General features: G+C 41.0%; 1 protein-coding gene across 1 annotated transcript in view; it reads right to left on the bottom strand.

Annotated features, from left to right (window-relative positions):
- Positions 1-24263, bottom strand: part of maml2 (mastermind like transcriptional coactivator 2) — a 392718-nt gene that overhangs the window by 86464 nt on the left and 281991 nt on the right. Inside the window, exon 2 of the mRNA XM_078221773.1 lies at positions 19422-20876. Coding sequence (XP_078077899.1) covers positions 19422-20876 — 1455 coding nt within the window. The remainder of the gene's footprint in view (positions 1-19421; positions 20877-24263) is intronic.

Below are 24263 nucleotides of genomic sequence, written 5' to 3' on the forward strand. Positions count from 1 at the left end.
ATAACATTAGCGATGGAATTGTGATGAAATCACTAAAACAGAATTCTAAGACCTTGCTGCTTTGATTAAAGTTAAGACAATTCTAATCTGCTGCTATGTTGTACTAACCTCACTCTCAATGTAGATTATAAATGTACATTTATTAAAAGCTTTCATATGTAAAAAAGTGCTTTTCAGTAAAGCACATTTTAAAAAATACCATGTTAAAGAGCAATACTTGTGAATGTAAAAGCATGGTCAGTAACAACCCTCCTTCATGTAGCGTTTCATTCCCAACTGTGACAAACACAGCTTCAACAACTTGAAAACTGCATGGTAAAAGTTACAGTGAAACTACAGGTGCATTTAATCAGTGCAACCAACTGCACACCCCATCTGAAACTACTTCCACAGCTTTTTATTAATATGTGCTTTGAGATTCCTCACATTTGTAGCAGTGAAGCGATGCACAGAAATTAAATGAAACACATACTCAATGAATCCACAAAGTAGCTCTCTTCACAAACTTCAGCTAAGACATTTTAAACTTTTCAAATCGATCCTACATGTCTGGTCCTCATTTCCAATATCATAAAACAAACAAGAATAAATGCCGATTGCTTTTCGGGCGATAATCCCAACTAAATTACTAAATACAGCTTTATAAAACTACTTTTTGCGAAGTGACTGATTAAATATTGTAATATTAATAAACAAACTGTGCAACTTGTGATGATCCCTGCGGAGGAACTGTAAACCAAGACGGCCAAATTTACTGAATGGCCCCCAGATGAAGAAATTATCAAACAGATTCCATCTTCTGTAACTTTGACTTTAACCAAATTGGAACCAATGCAAATTAAACATGAATTTACAGGCAAATGATACTACAGATAAAATGTTAATTTCACATTAAATAGTCCATACAACAAAGATACATCTTACACAACCATAAACACCAGCATCACTCCCCGCAGACATGGTAATACCACGTGCAGTTCCAAAGTCCTTTAACTTGGCCTCCAATACGTTGGAACACTCACTTTTCCCACTCAGACAATTCAGTCCTTGAATGGTGTTAAACAGCAGTTTATTATATCGAGGTCCTTGGTGACGGTCGTCACCCAAATTGCGCACTCTTGCAGAACATCCTTTGTTGGGTTCACCACAGTTTTGCTGGCACAGATTCCCAGAGACTCCTTAATTTGAACCTTACAATAAACCTCGTTAAATGGTCTAGTCAGCTTTGGCAAAACATTACAGCAGTAAAATTGTGCAACTCACAATCCATGTTCTAGCCTTGTCTTTGGCTCTCTGTCCTAGCTAACTGCATTCCACACACATAGTCTCTTTTAATTGTGCCCTCACTGTTCTCCCCCTTGCTGCATTGCTTCTTTGTCTGCAGCTCTCCCTTGTGTCTGTCAGTTACATGGTTTCTTTCTTAATTTCTTTCCTGTTAGTAGTGCTTCCAGGTCAAGAGTCACCAGGTCACATGGACTGACCAGAATTTTTTATTATTCAAGAGAATTACAACTGGTCCCTTTATAATTAATGAAACTCGTAAAAGTTTATTTCCAAACATTTTTTAAAATAGTCAGATTCCACAGACATTTTTTTCTTATTGTACTGCTTCTGGGCCAAAGGTCATCATAAACTTAAATTTTATTTTCAAACTTCTGTTATGTTCCCTTTTCCCAACAAACTCACCTACTGATGATATAACGTAAAACATAATGCCATGATCATTTCACCTGTCAGACTCAGTCTATGTCTAAAGCATATTCCAGGAGAAGAATAATAAATGTCAGTCTTAGCTCTGAATCAGGGAGGTCGTGGGTCTGAGCCCAACTCCAAAGACTTAGGGCGGAGCTTGCCAGCCGTTCACACCGGCAAGATTTTCTGGTCCCACTGCAGTGAACAGAGATACGGCTGACTGCCAAATTCTCCGTCCTCGTTTGCAGTGGCGGCGGGGAGTGAACGGCCGGAAAGTTCTGGCCTTAAGTCTGACATCTCAGTGAAGTAGTGAGGGAGTGCTGAACTATTGAAACTACTATGGTTCAGATCAGTGGTCAAACCTAGGCCATAACTGCTCTCTCTCAGGCACGAAGAAGGGCAGGGGGGTTCGCTGAATTTCCATGACCAATATTTATCATTGACCAATATCACTGAAGTGAACAGATTATTTGGTTAGGCTGTGCTGTTTGTGAAATCTTGCTATGCACAGATTTATTGCCAAACTTCTTTATATTATTGTGATTACTCTTTAAAGAAAATGTACTTCATTGGCATTTTGAGATGACCCGAGGTTGTTAAAGCTGCTATATAAATTTATGTTTTTTCCTTTGTTCTATTCCAGAAAGTCAATTGGTGGAGGATATAACTTGAGCCAACTTTTATACACTTCTATATATGCTTGTGGAGTAACACATTACAAGCCTGCACCTTCTAACTCAACCACAGGCCTAGTCTGTGTCAGTTAATGCCTACAACTGACCTATAATTAATATACACTTAACTGATGCATTTCTCTCTCTCTTTAAATAAAAATAGTCAATGCACACGACCAAAATTTCAAAACAAGTTAAAAACCTCCATATTCTGTGCAAAGATTCACATTGGGAGATGCCCCTCCTTGGAAACCCCCAGCACTTCTTCATACGTGCATTTATTTTTATAAATCAAATCAGTTGGCGATTTGCATTGGAAAGATTAGAATGTGAAGCATCACTAAAAACTACGAGATTCATGTTATTTGGATCATCCAAGGATGGGAACTTAAATATGCATTTCTCCAGATTTAACTTAAAAAAGTTTAATTTGCTCTTAAAACATTAGCCATTTTAAGGTGCCTCATTGTACTACTTAATGCCAATATATCAAAACTAGCAGCCAGTTCAGTCTGTCAGTTCAACTGTCTTATCTATATATCTACATCTACAAAATATATATGCCATATATGTCTTATATATGTCTTGTATAAGACAGCATCTTTGTGATTAACCATAATGTCAATAACAGAATAGATGTTGGATATAAAGTTATTCCAGATCTATTCTACTCGACATTTAAACCAATATATTTCAAAACCCCCACAAGCCCCGATTCCCAATTTTAAATTCTACTTTAATCTTATTAATAACACATTTCTCATATTCCACAGTACAAGCCCTTAAGAAATCATCAATATGCATCATTAAGATGCCTAGAAGTTTTCCTTTATGATGCCAAAAAAAAAACATTGCAGCTCTACTTTACTTGAACGCAACCAATTTTCAGCAAAAATGTAACCCTTTACAGTCGATGCAAACTTTTGAAAGTCATAGATCATGGAATCATATAGTGCAGGAGGCCGCCATCAAGTCTGCACTCACCACAATCCCACCCAGACACAATCCCCATAACCCCATGTATTTACCCTAGTCCCCCTGACACTAAGAGCAATTTAGCATGGCCAATCCACCTAACTCGCACATCTTCGGAGAGTGGGAGGAAATTGGAGAACCTGGAGAAAACCCACGCAGACACGGGGAGAATGTGCAAACTCCATACAGCCAGTGACCCAAGGCTGGTATTGAACTTGGATCCCTGGCGCTGTGAGGCAGCAGTGCTAACCACTGTGCCTCTGACGTCCTTTTCAAATATTCTTGAAGACAATCACAGATTCCACAGACAAATTTTTCTTACTGTAATATGCTTACTGGTAATGTTATTGGGCCAGTAATCTAGATGCCCAGCTAGTGCTCTGGGGACATGAGTTCAAATCCTACTACCGCAGCTGGTGGAATTTAAATTTAATAAATTCATTCAATTAATTAATACATCTAGAACTGAAAGCTGGTTTCAGTAATGGCAACATTTGGAATTGAAAGCTGGTTTCAGTAAACTATCATTCATGTTTGTAAAAACCCACAAGTTCCTTCAGGGAAGGGAATCTGCCATCCTTACCCGGTCTGGCCTATGTGTGACTCCAGACCCACAGCTACATGGGTGACTTGTAACAGCCTTCTGAAATGGCCTAGCAAGCCACTCAGTTCAAGGAAAATTAAGGATTGACAATATCTGCTGGCCTTGCCTTCATCCAATGAAAGACTAAGAAACACGCCTTGCCAAAAAATACCACACCTTAGAAGCACCTACCAGGTCACAGACAGACTTGTTTAGTTTCCCTAGTTTTTCTTGATTATTTCATAGAATCAATGCAGTGCAGAAGGAGGCCATTTGGCCCATCGAGTCTGCACCAATAACAATCGCACCCAGGCCCTATCCCCGTAACCCATGCATTTACCCTGCTAATCCTCCTGATACTAAGGGGCAATTTAGCATGGCCAATCAACCTAATCCGCACATCTTTGATGTAGTTTCGGGACACATCCACATTTGTGACAAATCTGGTATCTCAGAATAAACTCCAAACTCTCTCCAAATATTTCATTTATTTTGATTTACATTCAATCTTAGTTCTTCCTCAAATTCATTGACAGCCAACAAAGCTTCACTATCATAAAAACTTCTGCTTCTAGACTGTTCTATGGCCTTTGTGATTTATTCAACGTATTGCCCGTGCTTACACTTTTACACTGTCATGCCCCATGAAGCATGTCCTATTCATGACATCAAATGTGGAGTTCTCTCAGTGTTTCATTTTCTAGAACTGTCTTTTATTTGAAAATAGACACTAACAAGACAGCTAAGATGACTGTCAAAGGTCAGGTGACCTCTGCAATTTCTGCACAGACTACCTCCAGTTTCCAGAAAATTCCTATTTGAATGTCTATGAGCGAAGTGCTCCTCTGTTGAATGGACAAACTACTAGCTATGAATTTACATTTGCTATTGTTTGTGGATTTAGCATAAACACAAGTCCAGACTCCATGGCTGGAATCTTATCGCCGTTCACACTGGCGGGATTTTCCCATCCCGCTGCAGCGAATGGATTTGACTGGCCGCCAAATTCTCCGATCTCACTGCAGCGGGAGCATGGCATGAACAGCAGGTAAGATTGCGCCCCATATCTCGGAGTTTGAACCTTAACACTGGGATTTGGGCAGAAACCAATTCATCCTGAGAGTTAGCATCCATTACCCCATTATGTAGCCATGGTTTCAAACGTCATGATCATTCTGGGTGGACAATAGAAGTTGATCATGTGACTGAAACTGTTTTCAGAAAATGAACAGTACTCCTTTCGAGACTGAGAGAAAAACCTAGTTAGACTACACCGATCACCAGATGCAGAACATCATCAGCAGAAAAGGCCATAGACCCACGCGTTTTTAAACTTGAAGACTGCTGCTACTAAAAGGTCTCCTCGTCTGATACCTATTCCAGGCCCACCTATGAAGGAAGTTGACCTCCTGATAAGAAAGAACTACAAGTGACTTACTTCATGACCTGCTAACATCCATCCCTATAAGAAGATCCTGCAATAATCCCTGAAATAGTACTAGAGTTTTTGAAACCACCTAAACTATCCTTTTGGAGTGAAAACACCACTGTTGTCGGGCCTACAACAACTGTTTTTCTAAGACGAGCCAAACGTATGAACAATTAACTATTCTTCAGTCTACAATTTGTAAAAGTTCACTATTCTCTTGAACTGTACCTTTCACATGCTTGTTTGCACATGAGTGACATAGTGTATACAATTTTGGGGTGCTTGCGGGAATAAACAATCCTCTTAAATCAATAAAAACTTGCTATTATTTAAATTGACCACAGATGCCTGGGGCTAATAAACACATACATCTTCCTTTCCAAAGCTACACTGATTATGGACAGTAAAGGGCACAAGGTTTTCAGTTCTCTCTCAACCTTTTCCGTAACAATGCCATAAGAGAGTCTTTCTCCAGTATGTGATCATTTTTTGATGCAAGAGTCACCAACATATCCACTATCAGTACTTGCATTGTGCTTTCTTACGCTCCAATTTTTCACCCCATTGTACCAGCTTGGTCATCATCCTGAACATTCACAAAATATTTAAATGTACCAGTGGCTTTTCCTGCACACCCCACAATTGTTACTTCCTTCCACTAAATCCCTCTGGAATATACTTCACTTGTGTACCCACTTTTGGCAATTATCCATTCCATGCTCTATTCTGTGTGCCACGATCACTCACATTTTCACCATTCCATCCTTAATCTAGTGTAGTCTGTTCCTCAGCACTTTCATTAGATAACATATGAATGCTTGGTGTACATGGTGCCTCTTTTACTTCTCTTCAGCTGCTTTGAATGAGATTTTGTAATTCATTATGATTTATTACAAGGAATGAACCTTAGTAGTTGACTGCCATATGTACCATCTTACTGTTATGACTTTACAGGGCCTTGTCAATCCCAATGAGCTTCTCTTTTATAATACTTCAAATCTCCAGAATCAAATTCTGTCTTGGATGGTCTTATAGGATGCCTCAGAGCTCTTTGAATGTTCTCTGAGACCTCAGCGTTGGTGAATGCCCACTTCGCTGCAGCATGAAAAGCATTTAATTGTACAGAAAAATTGAATTAACTGTAGTTTCTTCTAGAGCAGGAGGACTATGACTCAGCACAAAAGACAATTTGGGATTTCACCCAAGACTAACTGATAGGGAAAATATCCTGAACTATCTGGAGCTAATTCTTTGGATGAACCACCCATGCCAAGGCAGTTGTGGATCTGCAGTCTGGCTGATCAGTTAAAATTGTATGTGACATTTCAGCAATCATCCGTGATTCCTTTCATAGAGTCCGTGGCTGAAATGACTTTCAGCTGTGATAATCATGATGTTCATGTTTTCACATGTCTCTGAACTCATCATTGGCAAATTCCCCTCCATTATCAGTCAGAAACTACACTGGCGCCCCCAAGTCTAGACCCTATCCATTTCTCCATGAGGTTGTCTATAATCATCTTTGTCCTTCCTAAATATTATTGTAGAAAGACTAAATCTGGTTGCTGGGTTTGCAACATGCAGAATGAAAAATATTTTTGTTTTTGGCCCATACCTTTAGATCTGTAGCAACTACAGGACTTTGTTAAAGTCATGTATCAATGGAAGGTTTACAATGGGACATGGTAGTGTTCTCCCAAATCTTTCTTTGTTATCCTTGTATACTCATCAGCCACAACTGCATCATTTGGTAGGGTTATTAACTTTATACAAGTAAGGTGAGCAAATTGTCTATGTTACAATATGTTGGGTGAAATTCTCCGGTCTCCCAGCTGCGTGTTTCCCGCTGGCGGGAGATGGTGCGTTGTTTGCTAGCGGCGGGATTCTCTGGTCCCACTGCTGTCACTGGGAATTCCCATTGACATCACCCCACGCTAGCGGGAAATCTGTTATTTTTCTCTCTGATTCTTATCACATGATGCCATTCATGTTTGACTAACACTCTGATGAGAAACATCATTTTTTATGAAGGGAGTACAAATGCAAGTAGTACTTTAATATTCTTTAAGCTTGAGTTGATCCTCACTGCTTAATCAAGATAACAGTTTAACTAATTAATTCCACATACAGATTGTCAAAGTACAACCACTAGCTAAGATACACAACTTGTATATTTATCACAGGATTAAAACTCATGATGACCAGCATGGTCAGTGTAGATTCATCCATATCTTCAGTCCTCTTGCTCAGAATTCTCTGTATTGTGTGTCATTTTGAAAACCTTTCTTCTCTTCTTTGGACAGTTCATCGCAACAGCATACTTTGAGTCACCCCTGAAGCACCTATTAACCGTTTTTTGGCCATTTCTGTGATTCAATTGCCTACTATTGCTGTTCCAATTCTGTCTTCTGCTGGTTTAGCCAAACGCACTAATGGTGCTTTCAGCTTTATTCTACACGTCTTTAACTCTCCCAACGTACTGACATCTGGGTTCGATCTGGCAATCATTGAGTCCACAGTTCTTCATGTCACTACAGAATGTTCCATTTGTTCCATGGAGGCTAAAATAACTGCTTCTCCAGGAACCTTTTTCAAGGCAGCAGGCATCTGATTCAACAAGGTCTCTCTCACGGGGAACCAAACATCAGTTAGAAACAGGCGCCTTTCCTGAGGAAACACTTTAGCAGAATCCAGCAATTTAAAATGGTATTGATCCAGGAATTCCAAAATTGAATTTTTTTCAACATTTCATACAATCTGTTAAAGTCCATGATATATTCCTCCATGGATTGACCATCTGATTTTCTTAAATTTATCAAAGTTTGACCATGCCTCTTTGGAAACATATTGGGTGGAATGCCACAAGAATCGTAGCGGGCGGGAGTGGACCTTGCAAAGCCCATAGGCCTTGGGCTGGAATTTCCAGCCTTGAGACGAGTGCAGCCAGAAAATCCCACTCATTACGTTTCTTGCAAATTTCATCCAAGAATCTGAACTTTATCAGTCTCCAATTTACAAAATACATTATTACTGATTTTACTTCTTAGAGTAAGCAACAATGTCATGGTCATATTTCATCTTTGGTAAGGATGTTATCCGTGTCCATATATTCATTTCATTATTCCACTAGTTGTGTGATTCTGACACGGAGAACATTAGGGGAATCACACCCCAGCAACTTATACATGTTTCTCACCGTTTTTGACAACAGCAACTAGGACAGTAGTTTTCTTTGTCTGAATCGTTTTTTTCCAGCTGGCAACCTTCAACTTCAGGCAAGCATTCTCTGCTGCCATGTTTTATTTCAGAAAGCCAGCTTGTGAAAGACAGAACTGGAGCCAATCTTTATACTTTTATAGTTTTGCATTTTAAACATACGCCTCTGAACTTAGGAATCAGTTTTTTTCTGTTCCTTTTTATAGGGACTCATGAGAATTCCCAGTTAATGCCCACCACTTAGATACAATTAAAAACAATTAACACCCTCTTCTTCTACATATTCAGGGGGCATAACTGGAAAGGAAATCTAAAAAGGATGTATTTTTTCCAGAACTAATTTGTTATCCAAAGTTTAAGATACACAGTGAGCTGTACAATGGAGGAGGGCCACTCAAACGGTCCCTGGTGTTACTTGGTCTTCTGATCTCAGTCAAGGTAACAACACGAGCACATCTATAGACCTCAGTACTCACATGATTTTTTTTGGGAGGGGGTTATGGGTAGGGGTGGGGGAGGGAGAGGACAGGGAATTTAGAAAGGGCACATACTCGCAATTCACCTGTGTGATGTTTGGGGGGGGGGTGAAAATTCCTGATCTTCTCGGTTGGGCGCCGGCACATTAAGCAACTGCTGGAGTAAGATGCCAGAGGACTGCTGGGATCCGTGGAGCCATTTCATAATGTGTCAGCATCTTCACAGGGAGAAAATGAATCATAGTTCAATGAAATTTGGAAAGGGAACTTGGCTACCGGTCATAAGCAAATAAGCTGCTTTTAGTTGGGGAGGATGGGGGGGGGGGGGGGGGGGGGGGGGGGGGGGGGGGGGGGGGGGGGTAGTACCTCTTACTGCCACCTGGCTGAGATCAGCTGATTCAGTACAGACCAGGGGTCAAATGCCAGACCTTCCAGTCCTGGATGATTAACTAAGGATGAGCCACTCCTTCAGCAGAGAATGAAATGAAACCTACAGCTTGTCTGCTGCCAAATGGAAGATGAATGGGGTCTGGAAACTCTCTCTGTTTCATCTACTGTACACTATCCATGATTATTTTGTTTTGCCCGTCTCATCTGCTTGGGGCCAGACTTTTCTGTTCACCTTTCAAATCAATTATTTTCCTTCAGGCCTGCACAAACACACACAGTATTCATTTGTATGAATCTGCCACCTGATATATCCAGGCACACACAGTGCGGGTTCATCAGAAAGGAAATCGCACCCATGGAATTATCCCACTGCAACATTAACAAAGCAGCTCCAATTATTCAAAATTCATGGATTCAGACACTAAGCTCAGATCACAGCATGGAAATCATTCCTCAGGGCATATCAGGAACTTTAAGAACAGCTGCAATTCTGTAGAAAATATTAATTTGCAGCTCCACAGTAAATGGTGTTGAAATCTAAACTCTCAGGAAGGTTTTCAGCTTTGAGTTATAGTTTTTTTGCAACTGCTTCAGCATGGGAAGTGCAGAGCACATCCTGCTTCATTTAAGCATCTTCCGTGCTGAATCAAGACAAAGAAGTGCAGTGACTCTGACTGAAATGCTCACTACTACATCTGCAACAGCATCTGTTGGGTGCGTGCATGTGTGTGTAAAGGAGTGAGTGAGTGATTGCAATTCCTGTGCACTCTTCAGCACTTCGCTGAGATTACAGCTTATTCAATTGTCCCCAGGGCTTGAGGCCTCCAATTAGTAAAGCCCAGTACTAACTATTGCAAAAAATCTGACGTGAAGTGAGTATGACAGGCAAAGAAATTATGAGCACCGTATGCTGATTTAGTAAGGCCTCAGGAATTTACGTCATATCCAAGTGCTTTTAAAGAACTGTAAAAAAAACAGCAAAACAGAGTATTAACTGTTCAAACCAACGATGTTAACTGCCTAAGGCGCCTGCATTCTGGCACAGAGTCACATTTATATTCTAAAAGAGGGAGTTGAAATTAATCACGGTCATGAAATGCAGTGATCACGGTAAAATATTAATTTTTGAGCTTTCCTTGTCTAATTTAATTAATTTTGGAAAATCACAATACATTTGATTACAAGCATCCACAAATGAATCTTTGATAGTAATATAAGTTAATTAAATAGGTGATAGCCAGGTCCAGATTCTTACACTTATGGGGAGAAAACCCCTTTGTGACATGTTAAATGCCTTGATTTTAAAATAAGACAACAAATAAGATAAGTAACAGCTGAAGTGGTTCAGTGAGTGGATGCTATTTTATATTTACAATAGCATTTAGTGGATGGATGAATCAAGACAATTTAAAGATTCAGCCAATTTAGTCTTGTTCAAATAATTGCTTTTGATGCTGAAATGTTACTACAGACCCCCAAACTGGATTTTATTCAGCTTGTCAGAACGCAGATATTTTGATACACATTTCTCAATGCATTTCCCGCAAGACCACTCAAACTATTCAGTCTGCCCTGTTGTGCAATGCTTCAAGTCAGTGTTGAGTCAATGTCCAAGAATTTCAAAAGGTATTTTGCGCACCAAACCACAACTCAGAGAGCCAATGTAGCAAACAGAATGTCTTTCCTTTGAAAAATACTTTGCAGCAATGTTTTCTTCTAATAAATAGACCTAAGGGTTTCTTTTTCAGGCAAGGGGATTTGGCAAATGACTGAATGTCCTGTGCAATAAATGATATCATTCACCCTTGCCACACGTATTGCTATCCAGAAAACGTACTTGAAAGCACGATGGAAGTGGAAGTAAATAACCTTGTTAATATCTGTTGCTGCAAACTGGCACTTCATTCTGCCAAATCATAGAAGAAGAATAGAGCCTGAAGGCAAAACGTGACAGTGTTGCTACTAAGGCATTTATTTAAAAAAATAATAAAATCTAGCTTGGAGTATGACAGCCTTTAGTCAAGCCGGGCAGTGTTGACAGAAGGTCTGTCTCAGCCCTCCACCTTACAGCCATAGAACCATAGAATCCCTCCAGTGCAGAAAGAGGCCATTTGGCCCATCGCATCTGCACAGATTCTCTGAAAGAGCATCCCATCCAGGTCCTTCCATCCACCCTATCCCCATAACCCTGAGCATTTACCATAGCTAATCCACCTGGACACTAAGGGCAATTTAGCATGGCCAACCTACCTAACCTGCACATCTTTGGACATTCCTGGCTGAAGGAGAACTGCATGGATCAGAAAGTCTGGATATGGAAACACAAATGATTGGTGGGGGCCAGAAAAGCAACATGTCTACAAAAACAAAAGGTAGTACAAAATCATTGTAGTTGCATACAATTAGCCAAGCTGCTTTTGACTCAGTGAGCAAATGGTTCTCTGCAGTTTTATTTCATTTAAGTTCCTAATCAGCCTCACCTGCCTGCTTCAGGTGGACTTAAAAGCTCCCATGGAACGGATTCAGGAGCTGACGAGTTATTCCCAGCGTTCTGGTCAGTGTTTATCCTTCAACTAACTTCACAAAAACAGATTATCTGGTCATGATCACATCTCTGGACACTTATGGGCAATTTGTGGGAGTTTGCTGTATAAGCCACATTACAACAGTGACTGTAATTCAAAAGCACCACATTGGCTAGAAAGTGCTTTGAGAAGGTGCTGGTCATGGAAATTGTTCAATAATGCAAGTCCATCTTTTATTTTCCTCTAATTCTGATACTGAACCACATAAACAGTGCCTTAAGATTCAGACAAAAGTCAACGTTGAATTGCTTTGTGTTTGAGAAAGTTGCTGAATAGAATTTGAAAGGCCAGGCACTGTTGTTGTATTGTGCTCTCACTTAGTCCGGGAGCTAAAATCTCAGTGCATGTGGTGACAGGCCTACATAACTTCACAGAAAATTAAAAAAAACGTCACTCTTGTTGGAAACTAGACAAACACATAGTTAAAACAATCTGTGGGCTTTACCCACACCAACAACTCCCTCTTCCTGCAGGTCTGATCTTCTGAGTAGGGGGAGGGATGCATGCTGGAAGTCAGTGTGATCCTACACAGACCTGATGATGCTATCAGGCACAATTTAATTTTAACCAAAGGCTTACACAGGGAAGTCAATGCTGCTTTACTGCCAGACTAACTTGGTGGTATGGGGAGCCAATTCCAAAGAGGCCCAAAAAGGTAAATGCTCTATTTTCCCTCTTCAGGAGAGGCAGGGAACTCCTGCCCTTGGGGGGAAAAATTTTGATCTCCCGCGTCCCAATCTCCCCACTGCTCCTATCGCACCTTCCCAACCTACCCCGTTCATATAACCCCGCTACCTCCCTCAACTCGATCCTAAAGCCTTCTGGAACCCCTTCACAACTGTTTTCCTGAATGCTGGTAACTGCTCCTTCAGGTCTCTAGTTAGCGAACCTTGGTTTCCCAAAAACCTCAAAATCCCACCGGAGTTTGGACGGACACTACCAGGGCCTATGCAGCTGAAACCTGCAAGTTAAAATTGCCCTGGCTTCACATTGCCACAGACCAGATAATTTGCTGCTGCTCACTTCTTTCTTTCGCTGCTCTTGCCCAGAGTTAGAGTTGTGGTTTAACTGTTTGCTTGTATTACTTAACATTTATTTTATTCTTTTGATTATAGTTTTATCCTTAAAACGATGAGATATGGTGCCTGACAGATTTCTTCCTCTCTATTTTCATTGCGCTGAAATCAAAATTCATTTTGGCTTCTTTTTCCAATTCATCCTTTTTCAGGACCTGATCCCAACTCTTATAATATGTTTTCCCATGTTTGTATGCAGACAGGAAAAGACGATGCGATTGGAGATGTAACGATGCAATGTTGCACTAAATGCATTTCAACTAAAAGTAATCATAACGGGGAAGGATTTCCTCTGTGCTGGGTGCACCGTAATCATAAATGTCTTCATAAAGATTTTGCTGCACAAAGCCACTTTGATTTAAAAACAAGGTTCAACGCCATGGAAACTTGCACTCGCTGCAGGACATATCTTTCTCAGCAGTCAGTTGGCGATTGATGTAGTGGACATTTTGGAGCACCTCACTGTGACTACCCCCCCTCCCCCATTCCCTCAGAGTTCGCAGGAGACGCAGCAATTGAACACAGCCAGTTTCTGACTAGAGTCAGACCACTGCTTCAAGAAATGCCTCAGATTGCTGAAGCTTGAACCATCACTCACAACGTCTTGTCAAAAATGGTGAATAATTCAAAGGAGAAAAGACAGATTAATGTTTCAGGTGTCAGTTGCCACATCTCACTGAATTCTAATGACGGGTCTCCAGTTGAAATGTTAGCCCATCTTTTCTCCTTTCAGATTTTGATAGACTGTTGTGTATTCTGGTATTTTACTTCTGTTATTTTTAATCACTTTCCACAGAACTGCATAAGGTAAACATTGGCGCGCGTGGTATCAGCAAACAACAGCCATATGTCATTTGTTGATGTGACCGGAAATGTCGTGGGGCTGATTGGAATATCAGTTAAATTAAGGGCCATCAGTTTTGATCATTTAAAATATATATAATTTATATTTACCCTATTTGAATACATTTACATTTAAAATACTTTAAATATAAATTTCAATTTGAAAGGGATGTTAGCTAACCTAATCTTGGTTTTCTGTCAGTCAGGTATGGTCAGAGAGACAGAGAGTTGATTTCTTCCCACCATATGATTGGCAGTAAATGGAGGGTTGACTGTCAGATGGTGACGATGTGCATTCTCTATACTGAAAATACAACTTCATACTTAAGCGCACTCTTCTGCTGTAGCTAATTTTCTTAGGTATTCCTTTTTAATGTAAATTAGTTGTTTGATTAAAGTCAACCTAGGAAATGAAAGGAGAGCTGGAAGAAACTGTAGTCACATATTTCTGCTGCTGTCGAAAAGGTGCGAATTTAGGGCTCCTCAGAATGCAATCTCAGCAACACTTTATCACAGTTTACTGTCAGCTGTACACTTGCACACTCAGCATGTTGCATGATGCTCTCACCTCTGACAAATATGTTGCCTCCTTACTCACCGAGTTACAGTAACAATATATGGAATATCAACATGTGAAACTCATTCAGCTGTTGGAATCCATTAATGCCAGGCTAGTGACTTTGGAAAGTTGCAATACCACAGATTTGCGTTAACATTCATTGTCAACAGTTGGCAATAGATTTAATTGTTTTTGCCGTAGGGACTTTACCATTTGCACAGGAAAGGCAAAAAAGAAACCTTACAAAGCCACAAATTTCCTCTTAAAGCAGGCTGTTGAAATAAATGAAAGGCAACCTCTTTTAGTGTCAGTGTGACACCACAAACCACGTATCAAAGTTGTAGAGTTTCTCATCAAACATTTGCATTTATTAAAATTGCCTAGCGTTTTTCTCTCTCTTTGTGTAGGCACCACAATGGAAGTTTTCCTCAGTTGCCTTGTGTAACAATCATTCTTTAAGATGCAGGTTTTCAATTTCATTACATACACTGCATTGAGGAAATCTCTTTTAGTGAAGACAGAAATCATAAAATAGATCGTAAGATCTTATCTTCATGAAAACGATCAATGTTTTGAACATTGTAGAAAAAAAATGTTCTCGAGTATTGTTGAAAATTGAGACATGATGTCGAAGCTCTCTATCTGTCATTCTGTACATTACGGTATGCGAATGGCTGCAGGACCACAAAGCAATGGTACGTCAGCTGATGTCATTGTATTAATTGGTGCAACAATGAACCTTCTGGCAAAGTGGGGGGAATAGCTGAAAATCCTGTGCACACCATCAGTGAGGTTTCTCACTGCAAAGTGCAAAGCAGGCAAAACAAATTCTAGATCTGGATTTTAGCAGATTTTAGTGTTGCATCAAACCTCCAAGTGGAGGTACACCCGACCAGTGCTGATCATATTAGAATTATGATTCATCTTATTGGCCAATCCAAGGCAATGCTGGTTCCAGATATTAAAAGGGCTAAATTTACAAAAATGGCAAATATTGATTGCTTATCTAATAGGTTGGCCAATCGAACACTGAGGACAAATGGGCTCGATTCAAAACCAGTCTCGGAGAGTCAGGCCATTTATGTCCCAATGTTTAAAAGGGCCCTCGTAAAACAGAAACATTGTGGTTGATGAGGAATGGAAAACTTAAACAGAAACCATTTGACACACTGAAGGCATTTGAATTACAGGAGAACAGGGAATATCCCAGGCAATTAAGATAGATGCAAACTGCCATAAGATTAGCTAAGAGATCTCTGGAAAAGAAAATGATGTGGACCAAGTGCTGGAAAATGGAATTAGAACAGATAGGTGCTTGATGGCTGGCATAGAGATGATTGGCTGAAGGGTCTCTTTTTATGATGTAAAACTCTATGACTATGTGTAATTGTAAAAGATTTTTCAATTATGTTAGAAGTCAGAGACCATTAAGGATCACATAGAGACATTAAAGAATAGCATATGACAGATCCAACCAGATGTTCAGGAGATGGCAGAACTCTTTAGATGACTGTTTTGCATCAGTCTTTACTCCTGCAGATGATGCTTCCATTCCAGATGGGGGAATCTTCTGTATTGAAGAGCATTATTAATACTAAATTGATGGTAATGTGAGTTTGGATCAATTAGGAAAGCTCAAAACTGATAAGGCTCCAGTTCTTGAATGGCAACAATTTCCCTTGTGGCAAAAACCCCTGGAAAATAAACTAGCAATGAACCAACATGACGCACGCACCAAGAGAACAGAGTACTGTAATCACCAGAGAGAACCACAGCCATAAATTTTCATGTGACCATCACTGGAGAGCGATTCACTTTTATAGAACTGCACACTGCAATCAACATGAGCCAATCAGCCCTATAGAACTGCACACTGTAATCACTGGAAAACTAATCAACCTTATAGAACGGAACACTGCTATCACCAGAGAGCTACCTGCACCTATAGAGAACTTCCAACATATAGAACATGCACTGGCCGTCTAGAGGCCGGCACAATGGGAGAGTGGTTAGCACTGTTGTCTCACAGAGCCAGGGAGCCAGGTTCAATTCCAGCCTAGGTGTCTGTGTGGAGTTTGCACATTTCCTGTTGTCTGCATGGGTTTCCTCCGGGTGCTCTGGTTTCCTATCACAATCTAAAGATGTGCAGGTTGGCTGGATTGGTCATGGTAAATGTGTGGGGTTATGGGGATAGGGCAGGGGAGAGGGCCTGGGTAAAAACTCTGTCAGAGAGTCGGTGCAGACTCGATGGGCCAAATGGCCTCCATCTGCACTGAATGAATTTGACGATTCTATAATTTTACATCCATGCTTCTCAAAAGTGAATGAGTAACGAAGTGGTACCTCAAATATGCATAGTTCAAATTATCCTCCACTCCATTATCCACTAGCATCTTTGTATAACAAAACCGTGCATGAGCCTTTGAAATTAATGAATGGTCCTATTGTTATGTATATTCATCTCCATTCTGCTGTTATTGCTATATCAGATGTCCAATGGTCCATTAACATCCTGTTTAACTCGGAGATTAGATTCAAACTGCATTCTGTTATCAACATAAAGACCATCAACACCACTTGTGTCACTGCTTCTCCCCTACTTTACACCACTACCGCTGAAATGCTTACCCTCACCTTTTAGAATAAAGTTATGAGATAATGGTAGATTAAATGAATGGGTAAAACTGTGGGCACATAGATTTCAATGTAGGAAAATGTGAGGTGACGCACTTCTGACCAAAAAGAGATGGAACAGGGTACTTTATAAATGGTGAACAGCTGGAAACGGTGGAGTTCCAAAGAATCTTAGGGGTTCAGGGACAGATCATTAAAATGTCGCGGCAGGGACAGAAAAGAATGGAAAGAGCTGATGGAACGCTGGCCCTTTTATCAAGAGGTCTAGAATGAAAGGGGACAGAAATCATCCTTCAGTTACAAAAGGCCCTGGTCAGATCACTCCTGAGTTCCATGCACTATACCTTTGGTGAGGATATATTGGCCTTGGAGGGTGTACAATCCAATGTTGCTAGATACTAGCGTTAAATTGCAGGGAATTTGGAATGTTAAAAGATAATTTGATCACAATTTTCAAGATGTTTAGGGGAATAGATAAAGGATGTTGGAAGAAACTATTTCCTAAACTTCAGGTTCTAAGACTAGGGGAGCATGGTCAAAATATTAAAAGTTTTAACAACACCAGGTTAAAGTCCAACAGGTTTATTTGGTAGCAAATGCCATTAAACCTGTTGGACTTTAACCTGGTGTTGTTAAAACTTTTACTGTGTTTACCCCAGTCCAACGCCAGCATCTCCACATCAAAATATTAAAGGCAGACCGTTCAGGAGTGAAAGTAGGAAGCAGTTGTAGACAGGACAGCAGAAGTTCTCTTCTGCCAATATCAAATGATACTGGAGCAATTGTTAATTTTAGAACTGGGGCTGATAGACTTTTGTTTGCCAAAGGGTGACAAAGGTGGATACATGGAGTTATGTTACAGATAAGTCATGATTTCATTTAACGGTGGAACAGGCTCGAGGTTTAATTATCTACTCTTGTACCTCTGTCCCAGACATCATTACACTACTTGTTGACCTCCTGAGTTAGTAGAATCTCAAAATAATATAGCACAAGAAACAGTGATTCAACCCACTCTGTCCGCTCTAGATCTTTTGAAAAACAATCCAGCTAATCCCTCCCTGTTCTTGCGGCGTAGCCCTCAACATAAAAAACGCAGCGCTTTTTTTCTCTCCTTCAAGCATTTAGCCAATTGCCTTTTGAAGACTACTTTGATTTTGTGTTTACACTTTAGGAAGGATACACTATCCTTGAAGATATTGCAGCATAAATTTACAGAGCCTTCCAAATCTTAACCACTTATTGCATAAAAATATCACTTCCTCATGCCACTTTTTGCCAATCACCTTAAATCCCTCCAGTTATTGACCTTTCTGTGTTAGAAACAGTTTCCCTATGTTTATTCTATCTAAACATTTCTTTCCTACATTATAGCAGTGACCACAGTTCAAAACTATAAGCTTTGGGAGGTCAAGGTTGAGAAAAAAGATTGCTTAAATGCAAGTTCTTTCTGCTTTCTTTCCTGATTATAAACACTGATATCAAACCCTCTCTTAATTTTCTCCAATGGCTTTTCCAATTTACCCGCGTAATTTTAGCCCCACATCCAGAGAACCATTCCAGAAAATCTCTTTTGCACCTCCTTCAGAGCCACTGTTTTCTTCTTGAAGTCTGGTGCTCAGAATTGGACGCAATAATTGAGGCTAAACTCTTGTCATAGATGCTTACAAACTATCCAAAGCTTGACTGCACATAGTATATTCTGCAATCGCTCACAGCGGGAGACTCTCCCCAAGATATTTCAGGACTGATGTACTTAATCCAACTAACAGCACAGCTGAGGTAATTTAAACATAATCAAATTAAAATCGGAGTTCTTTAAAAATCTTAGTTTGTATCACAATAAAAATGTATTTAAATCATTTTTAAGTTCCAAGTTTTTGAATTTCAAGTAATGCCTTTTAACTTCCAATAACATTGGTAATTATATTAATAATTTGTAGGCAGAACCAGTTTGGCATTGTAAATCGATGATGCATTGAACACTACATCATTAATGTATGTTAAAGATCAGGAATGTAAGAGCAAAATAAAAGATAAAGATCAGTGCTGACTTTTCTGGTGGGAGATGTGTTTGACTCATAAGAAAAGTATATTGAGCAATGTAGCTTCCCCAGTCAGCCACTATGGCAAACCTGTTGATGGAGTAGCAGGAGGTTAACTATGATACACAAGTGATACAAGAAATTTGCTGAATATGGTGCTGGATTAAGAAAAACGGGGGAAAGAAGATGCTAATGTTTTTATATTGTGACTGCAGTCAGACATTTGAAAAAGGCTAACACGTACCTGTCGGTGTTGGGCCAGAGGATACTGCACCCCTGAAGATTGTTGGTTCTGTTGCATCTTCTGCAGCAGTATCTTTTGCTGCAGCGCAATTGGCATATTCTGTGCCCGCTGCAACGGCTGATTTTGGAGGTGACTCGTTGGTGGTGGCGGCGGCTGCTGTTGCATTGGTGCTGAGGGTTGCTGCTGCTGAGTGTAATGCAAGACAGAAGGTTTGCTCTGGGAGCCCAGTATGGAAGAGATCTGGCCTGACTCTGGATCAAAATGAGACAAGGGCTTAGTATTATTGTATGAAAGTTGGTCTGGTGATGCAGAATTGGTATTCATCATGCTGCGGTTTATACTGTGAGCCTGCTGCTGGTGAATTATCATATCCATGTGGCTAGTCTGCGCTGCAGTTGGTGTCTTGTAGAGGCAGTTATTCATGTTTTTGGCCTGACTGTTGTTGGTTGACACCCCAGTGAGCAGAGAATTTTGGGGGCTGAAGGGCTGTTGGTGGAGGGAAGGACTGGGTATTTTCTCCTGGCCAAAATTTCCTGAAGAAGGACCCGACTGTGGGGCAGGTGGCCAGCTGGATGCCTGATTCTGCTGTTGGTGCTGGAGCATAGCGTGCTGCTGCCGATTGTCCGCAATCTTTTTTAGCTGCTGTGCATGAGACATGTCATGCCAATTGGACAGGCCTCTGTTTGTTGCTGAAGGTAAAGGCTGCTGTGGCTGGTTTTGACTTTGAGGTGCTGACGAGATGGGGGAAGGAATGGACATGGTTGCATTTGTCATGGAATACGGTGGCCCAGCGGAAGGAGGTCGCATTTGGGGTGACCCAACTGGTGCCTGGGTAAAACCAGGTGAGTATTCCGTTTTTACAGTTGGATTTTCCAACTGCGAGTGTGGTTTCGGTGTACTGCTCTGGTTTTGCTGGCCAAGGTCCATGTTGAATGATTCTTCATTCCTAATGCTGGGGTTTAACATGTTGTCCAAATCAATATCACTCAGCGGAGGAACACCAGACATATTTGTCAACTCATCAAACAAATCCTGCAAATCTGGATCAAGCAACTGCATTCCCAGATCATCTTTGGGTTCGAATAACATATTGCCGCTGGAGATTTGGTTGTTTAAACTCTCAGCGCATGAAACACTCTCCACTGGCTCCTGTTTCATCTCCTTGTTGAGTGGCAAGCTGAACCCAGAACTGACGTCGCTACCGTTGGCTTGAGTGTTTCCTATCAAGCCACTGTCTTTTCCTGAAGTTGTGGGTCCCATTGTGACTGAAACCTGCATGTTTTGGCCTTGTCCATTACTGAGCTGATGCCCACTTTGGCCTATTGCAAGACCACCTTCATCCACTCGTATTCTCTTAATATCCATTTGGAAAGGCCCATCTGAAATGCCATTTTGTCTTTCGTTGCTGACAGGTGAACCATTTCCTTCCAGCTTTCTCTTTATGGACCCCTGTATCTAAAAGAAAGAATATGTATTAACTTCTTTTGTTCATAACATTTCACATCATTTATCCCTCCCTAAAAAAAAAGCTACCAATAGATTATTTAATGCTGAAAACATTAAGACTGCTAAATTCCAGGTGATATAATTTGGCATGTTACACTGGGATCTTGGCCATTGGAATTTGAAGAGTTAGTAGGGGAACACCTCATTGTGATGGGCAGCCATGCCACTAAGTGCATCTCCACCTGCCTCACATGGTTGGAAAATCATCACTTGCCCACTATCAGACTCCTCTTTGATGGGGGCATGGAATCTCTCTCATACTTGAATTGACTAAAATGCCCTGAGTCAGTGAAGCAAGAACTTCCGACATACAGAACACCTGTCCCCTTCATATGAATAGCCTTGTAAGGGCTTGTTAGGTAGTGGCAATTGCCTTTTCTCGCCAATCTGTTTCAGTTCATTAGTACCAACTAATAACCCAGAAAGCATCTCTGCCTGCATCAGCACATCTTGGGCATCAGGGAGGTGGAGGAGTGCAGGGATGCTGCATAGTTTTTAACATAATTCATTTGCCAGGCTTTCAATATTTTCGCATCAGTTTCCATATATTTAATGAACTAATTTTTGTCTTCCCAAGAATGAGCAGTATCGAAATATTGGTTGATAAAATTCTAGGACAACAGTCTTAGCTGTTAGAGCAGTATCCCTCTTGCTCAAGCCCTCTGGCACTGATCTCAAGGAGGTATGTGGGGAAAGTGAGAGGGCATCTAATTTGCAGGGTTTGACATGTATCTATGCCATTCAGAGTGCACTGCGGGTTCTTGCCTGCCTGCTGCCAGGCTGTCTGGCAACTGGCTCCCATCCGATAGATGGGGGTGGAGTTTTGTCTGTTCCTTACCACCTGGAGAAAAGTTTTCTTCTGCTCTTTCAACAAGGAGGCCAATACTTAACTACCTCCCTCTTAAGAGGTCCAGGCCATTTTCCCTTGTGGTATTCTGGAAGCTGACATCATCACTGCACCTGGCTTCTAACCTTATCGTGTGCCCCACAGAGGGATATGCAAATTCACAGCACCCAGTCAATTCTCCATCCTTACAAGGCTGACTTGGAGCTCCTAGTGTAGACAGGAATCAGGGGCATACAGCTGTCCACACATTTCTGGCTGTGTAGCTGGATTCCTGCAGCAGTTACTGCAAAGCTGTTGGAATGGCCAAGTAATTGAGCCTAATTTGTTTCTAAAATATTGCAATTCATGCAACATTCAGATTATAAATGGGCTCTGGATTAAAAAGACATGTAGAAAATGTGCTAATCCTTTCAGCAAGTCTGATTTTTTTTTTACAGTTCATCCAATCTGTCTGGAAATAATAGCAACAAGGAAATCACAAACCAGCGAGAATCAGCTACACATCAGAGACCTTCCAGGTAATAAAGCAAATGCTTTAATTATCAAACAACTTGTTATTCTGTTTTTTTGTAATTATCCGTATCTTGTAGGAATTGGATTTGGGAAAAGAGATACTAACAGGATTTAAAATATATATTTTTTTATTTCCTATCAGCTCTTAACGAGCACTATTTGGAAAGCTGTTGAATTTAACAATTCATGCAAAACTAATGTCATGATTCAAAACAAACATTGCACTAGCAGGTTATGTAATATGTAAGCAAATAATTTCAGCTTTTGCAAAAGAGATCTGCAAATTATTAACAGCGGCTCTCCTGTCACAGATTTTACTGCAACTACCTCGCCTCTCCTAACTCCACCCAGGTGAATTTATGATGAGTCACAAGTAGGCTTACATTAACACTGCAGTGAAGATACTGTGAAAATCCCCGAGTCACCACACTCTGGTGCCTGTTCAGGTACACTGAGGAAGAATTTAGCATGGTCAATGCACCTAACCAACACGTCTTTAGCACTGAGAGAGCAAACCGGACCACCCGGAGTAAACCCACACAGACACTGGGAGAACGTGCAGACTTTGCACAGGCAGTGACCCAAGCCAGGAATCGAACCTAGGTCCCTGGGGCTGTGAGGCAGCAGTGCTAACCACTGTGCCACCCGATACAAATCAAATTATTTTTTTCAATCATTTACAGAATGTGGGCCTCGCTGGCTAGACCAGCGTTTATTGCCCATCCCTAATTGCTCTTGAGAAGGTGGTGGTGAGTTGCCTTCTTGAATCGCTGCAGTCCCTGTAGTGTGGGTACATCCATAGTGCTGTTAGGGAGGGAGCTCCAGGATTTTGACCCAGTGATGACGATGTAGTTCCAAATCAGGATGGTGTGTGACTTGGAGGGTAACTTTCAGCTGCTATCTGTTGCCCTTGTCCTGCTAGATGGTAGTGATTATGGGTTTGGAAGATGCTGCCTGATGAGCCTTGGTGAGTTCCTGCAGTGCATCTGGTAGATGGTACACACTGCTGCCACTGTTGGTCGGGTCGGTAATGGAGGGAGTGCATGTTTGTGAGTGGGGTGCCAATAAAGCGGGCTGCTTTGTTCGAGCTTCTCAAGAGTTGTTGGAGCTGCACTCATTCAGGCAAGGGGACAGTATTCTTTCACACACCCTGACTTATGTCTTGCAGTTTGTGGGCAGGCTTTGGGGAGTCAAAAGATGAGTTACTCACCACTGGATTGCTAGCGTCTGACCTGCTCTAGTAGCTACAGTATTTATAAGGCTAATTCAGTTAAGTTTCTGCTCAATGGTAACCTGCAGGATGTTGATAGTGGGGTATTCAGTGATGGTAATGCCATTCATCGAACGTCAAGAGACAATGGTTAGATCCTCTCTTGTTGGAGATAGTCATTGCCTGGCATTAGAGTGGCGTGGATGCTAAATGATACTTGTCAGCCTAAGCCGGAATATTGTCCAGGTCTTGCTGCATTAGGACATGGTTTGCTTCAGCATCTGAGGAGTCGCGAATAGTACTAAACACTTATGCAACTATTAGCAAACATCCCCACTTCTAACCTTGTGATAGAAAGGAGGTCACTGGTGAAGCAGCTGAAGATGGTTGGGCCTCGGACACTATCCTGAGGAACTCCTGCAGTGATGTCCTGGAACTGAGATGATTGACCGCCAACAACCACAACCATCTTCCCTTGTGTCAGGCATGACTCCAACCAGCTACAATTGGCATTGTGAGTCTTGATTGGGCATTAGGGAATATGTGCCGAATGGGAAGAAATCTGAAGTTGGAGCTAACAGTATCACTAATTTGCCAAGGTAATTGAGAATCAGTTGATTATAAATGAAAATAGCAACCAAGTCAGCCGGTCTCTTCCATGTAACTATACAACAGTACTTTATCTATGTACAAACCACAACTCACAAATTACACACAATGTGGGGCCAAATATCCATAGTCTTTCCACCGCATTTCTGTTCTAATG

This window comes from Mustelus asterias, chromosome 10, assembly GCF_964213995.1.
Source record: "Mustelus asterias chromosome 10, sMusAst1.hap1.1, whole genome shotgun sequence".
NCBI lineage: Eukaryota > Metazoa > Chordata > Chondrichthyes > Carcharhiniformes > Triakidae > Mustelus > Mustelus asterias.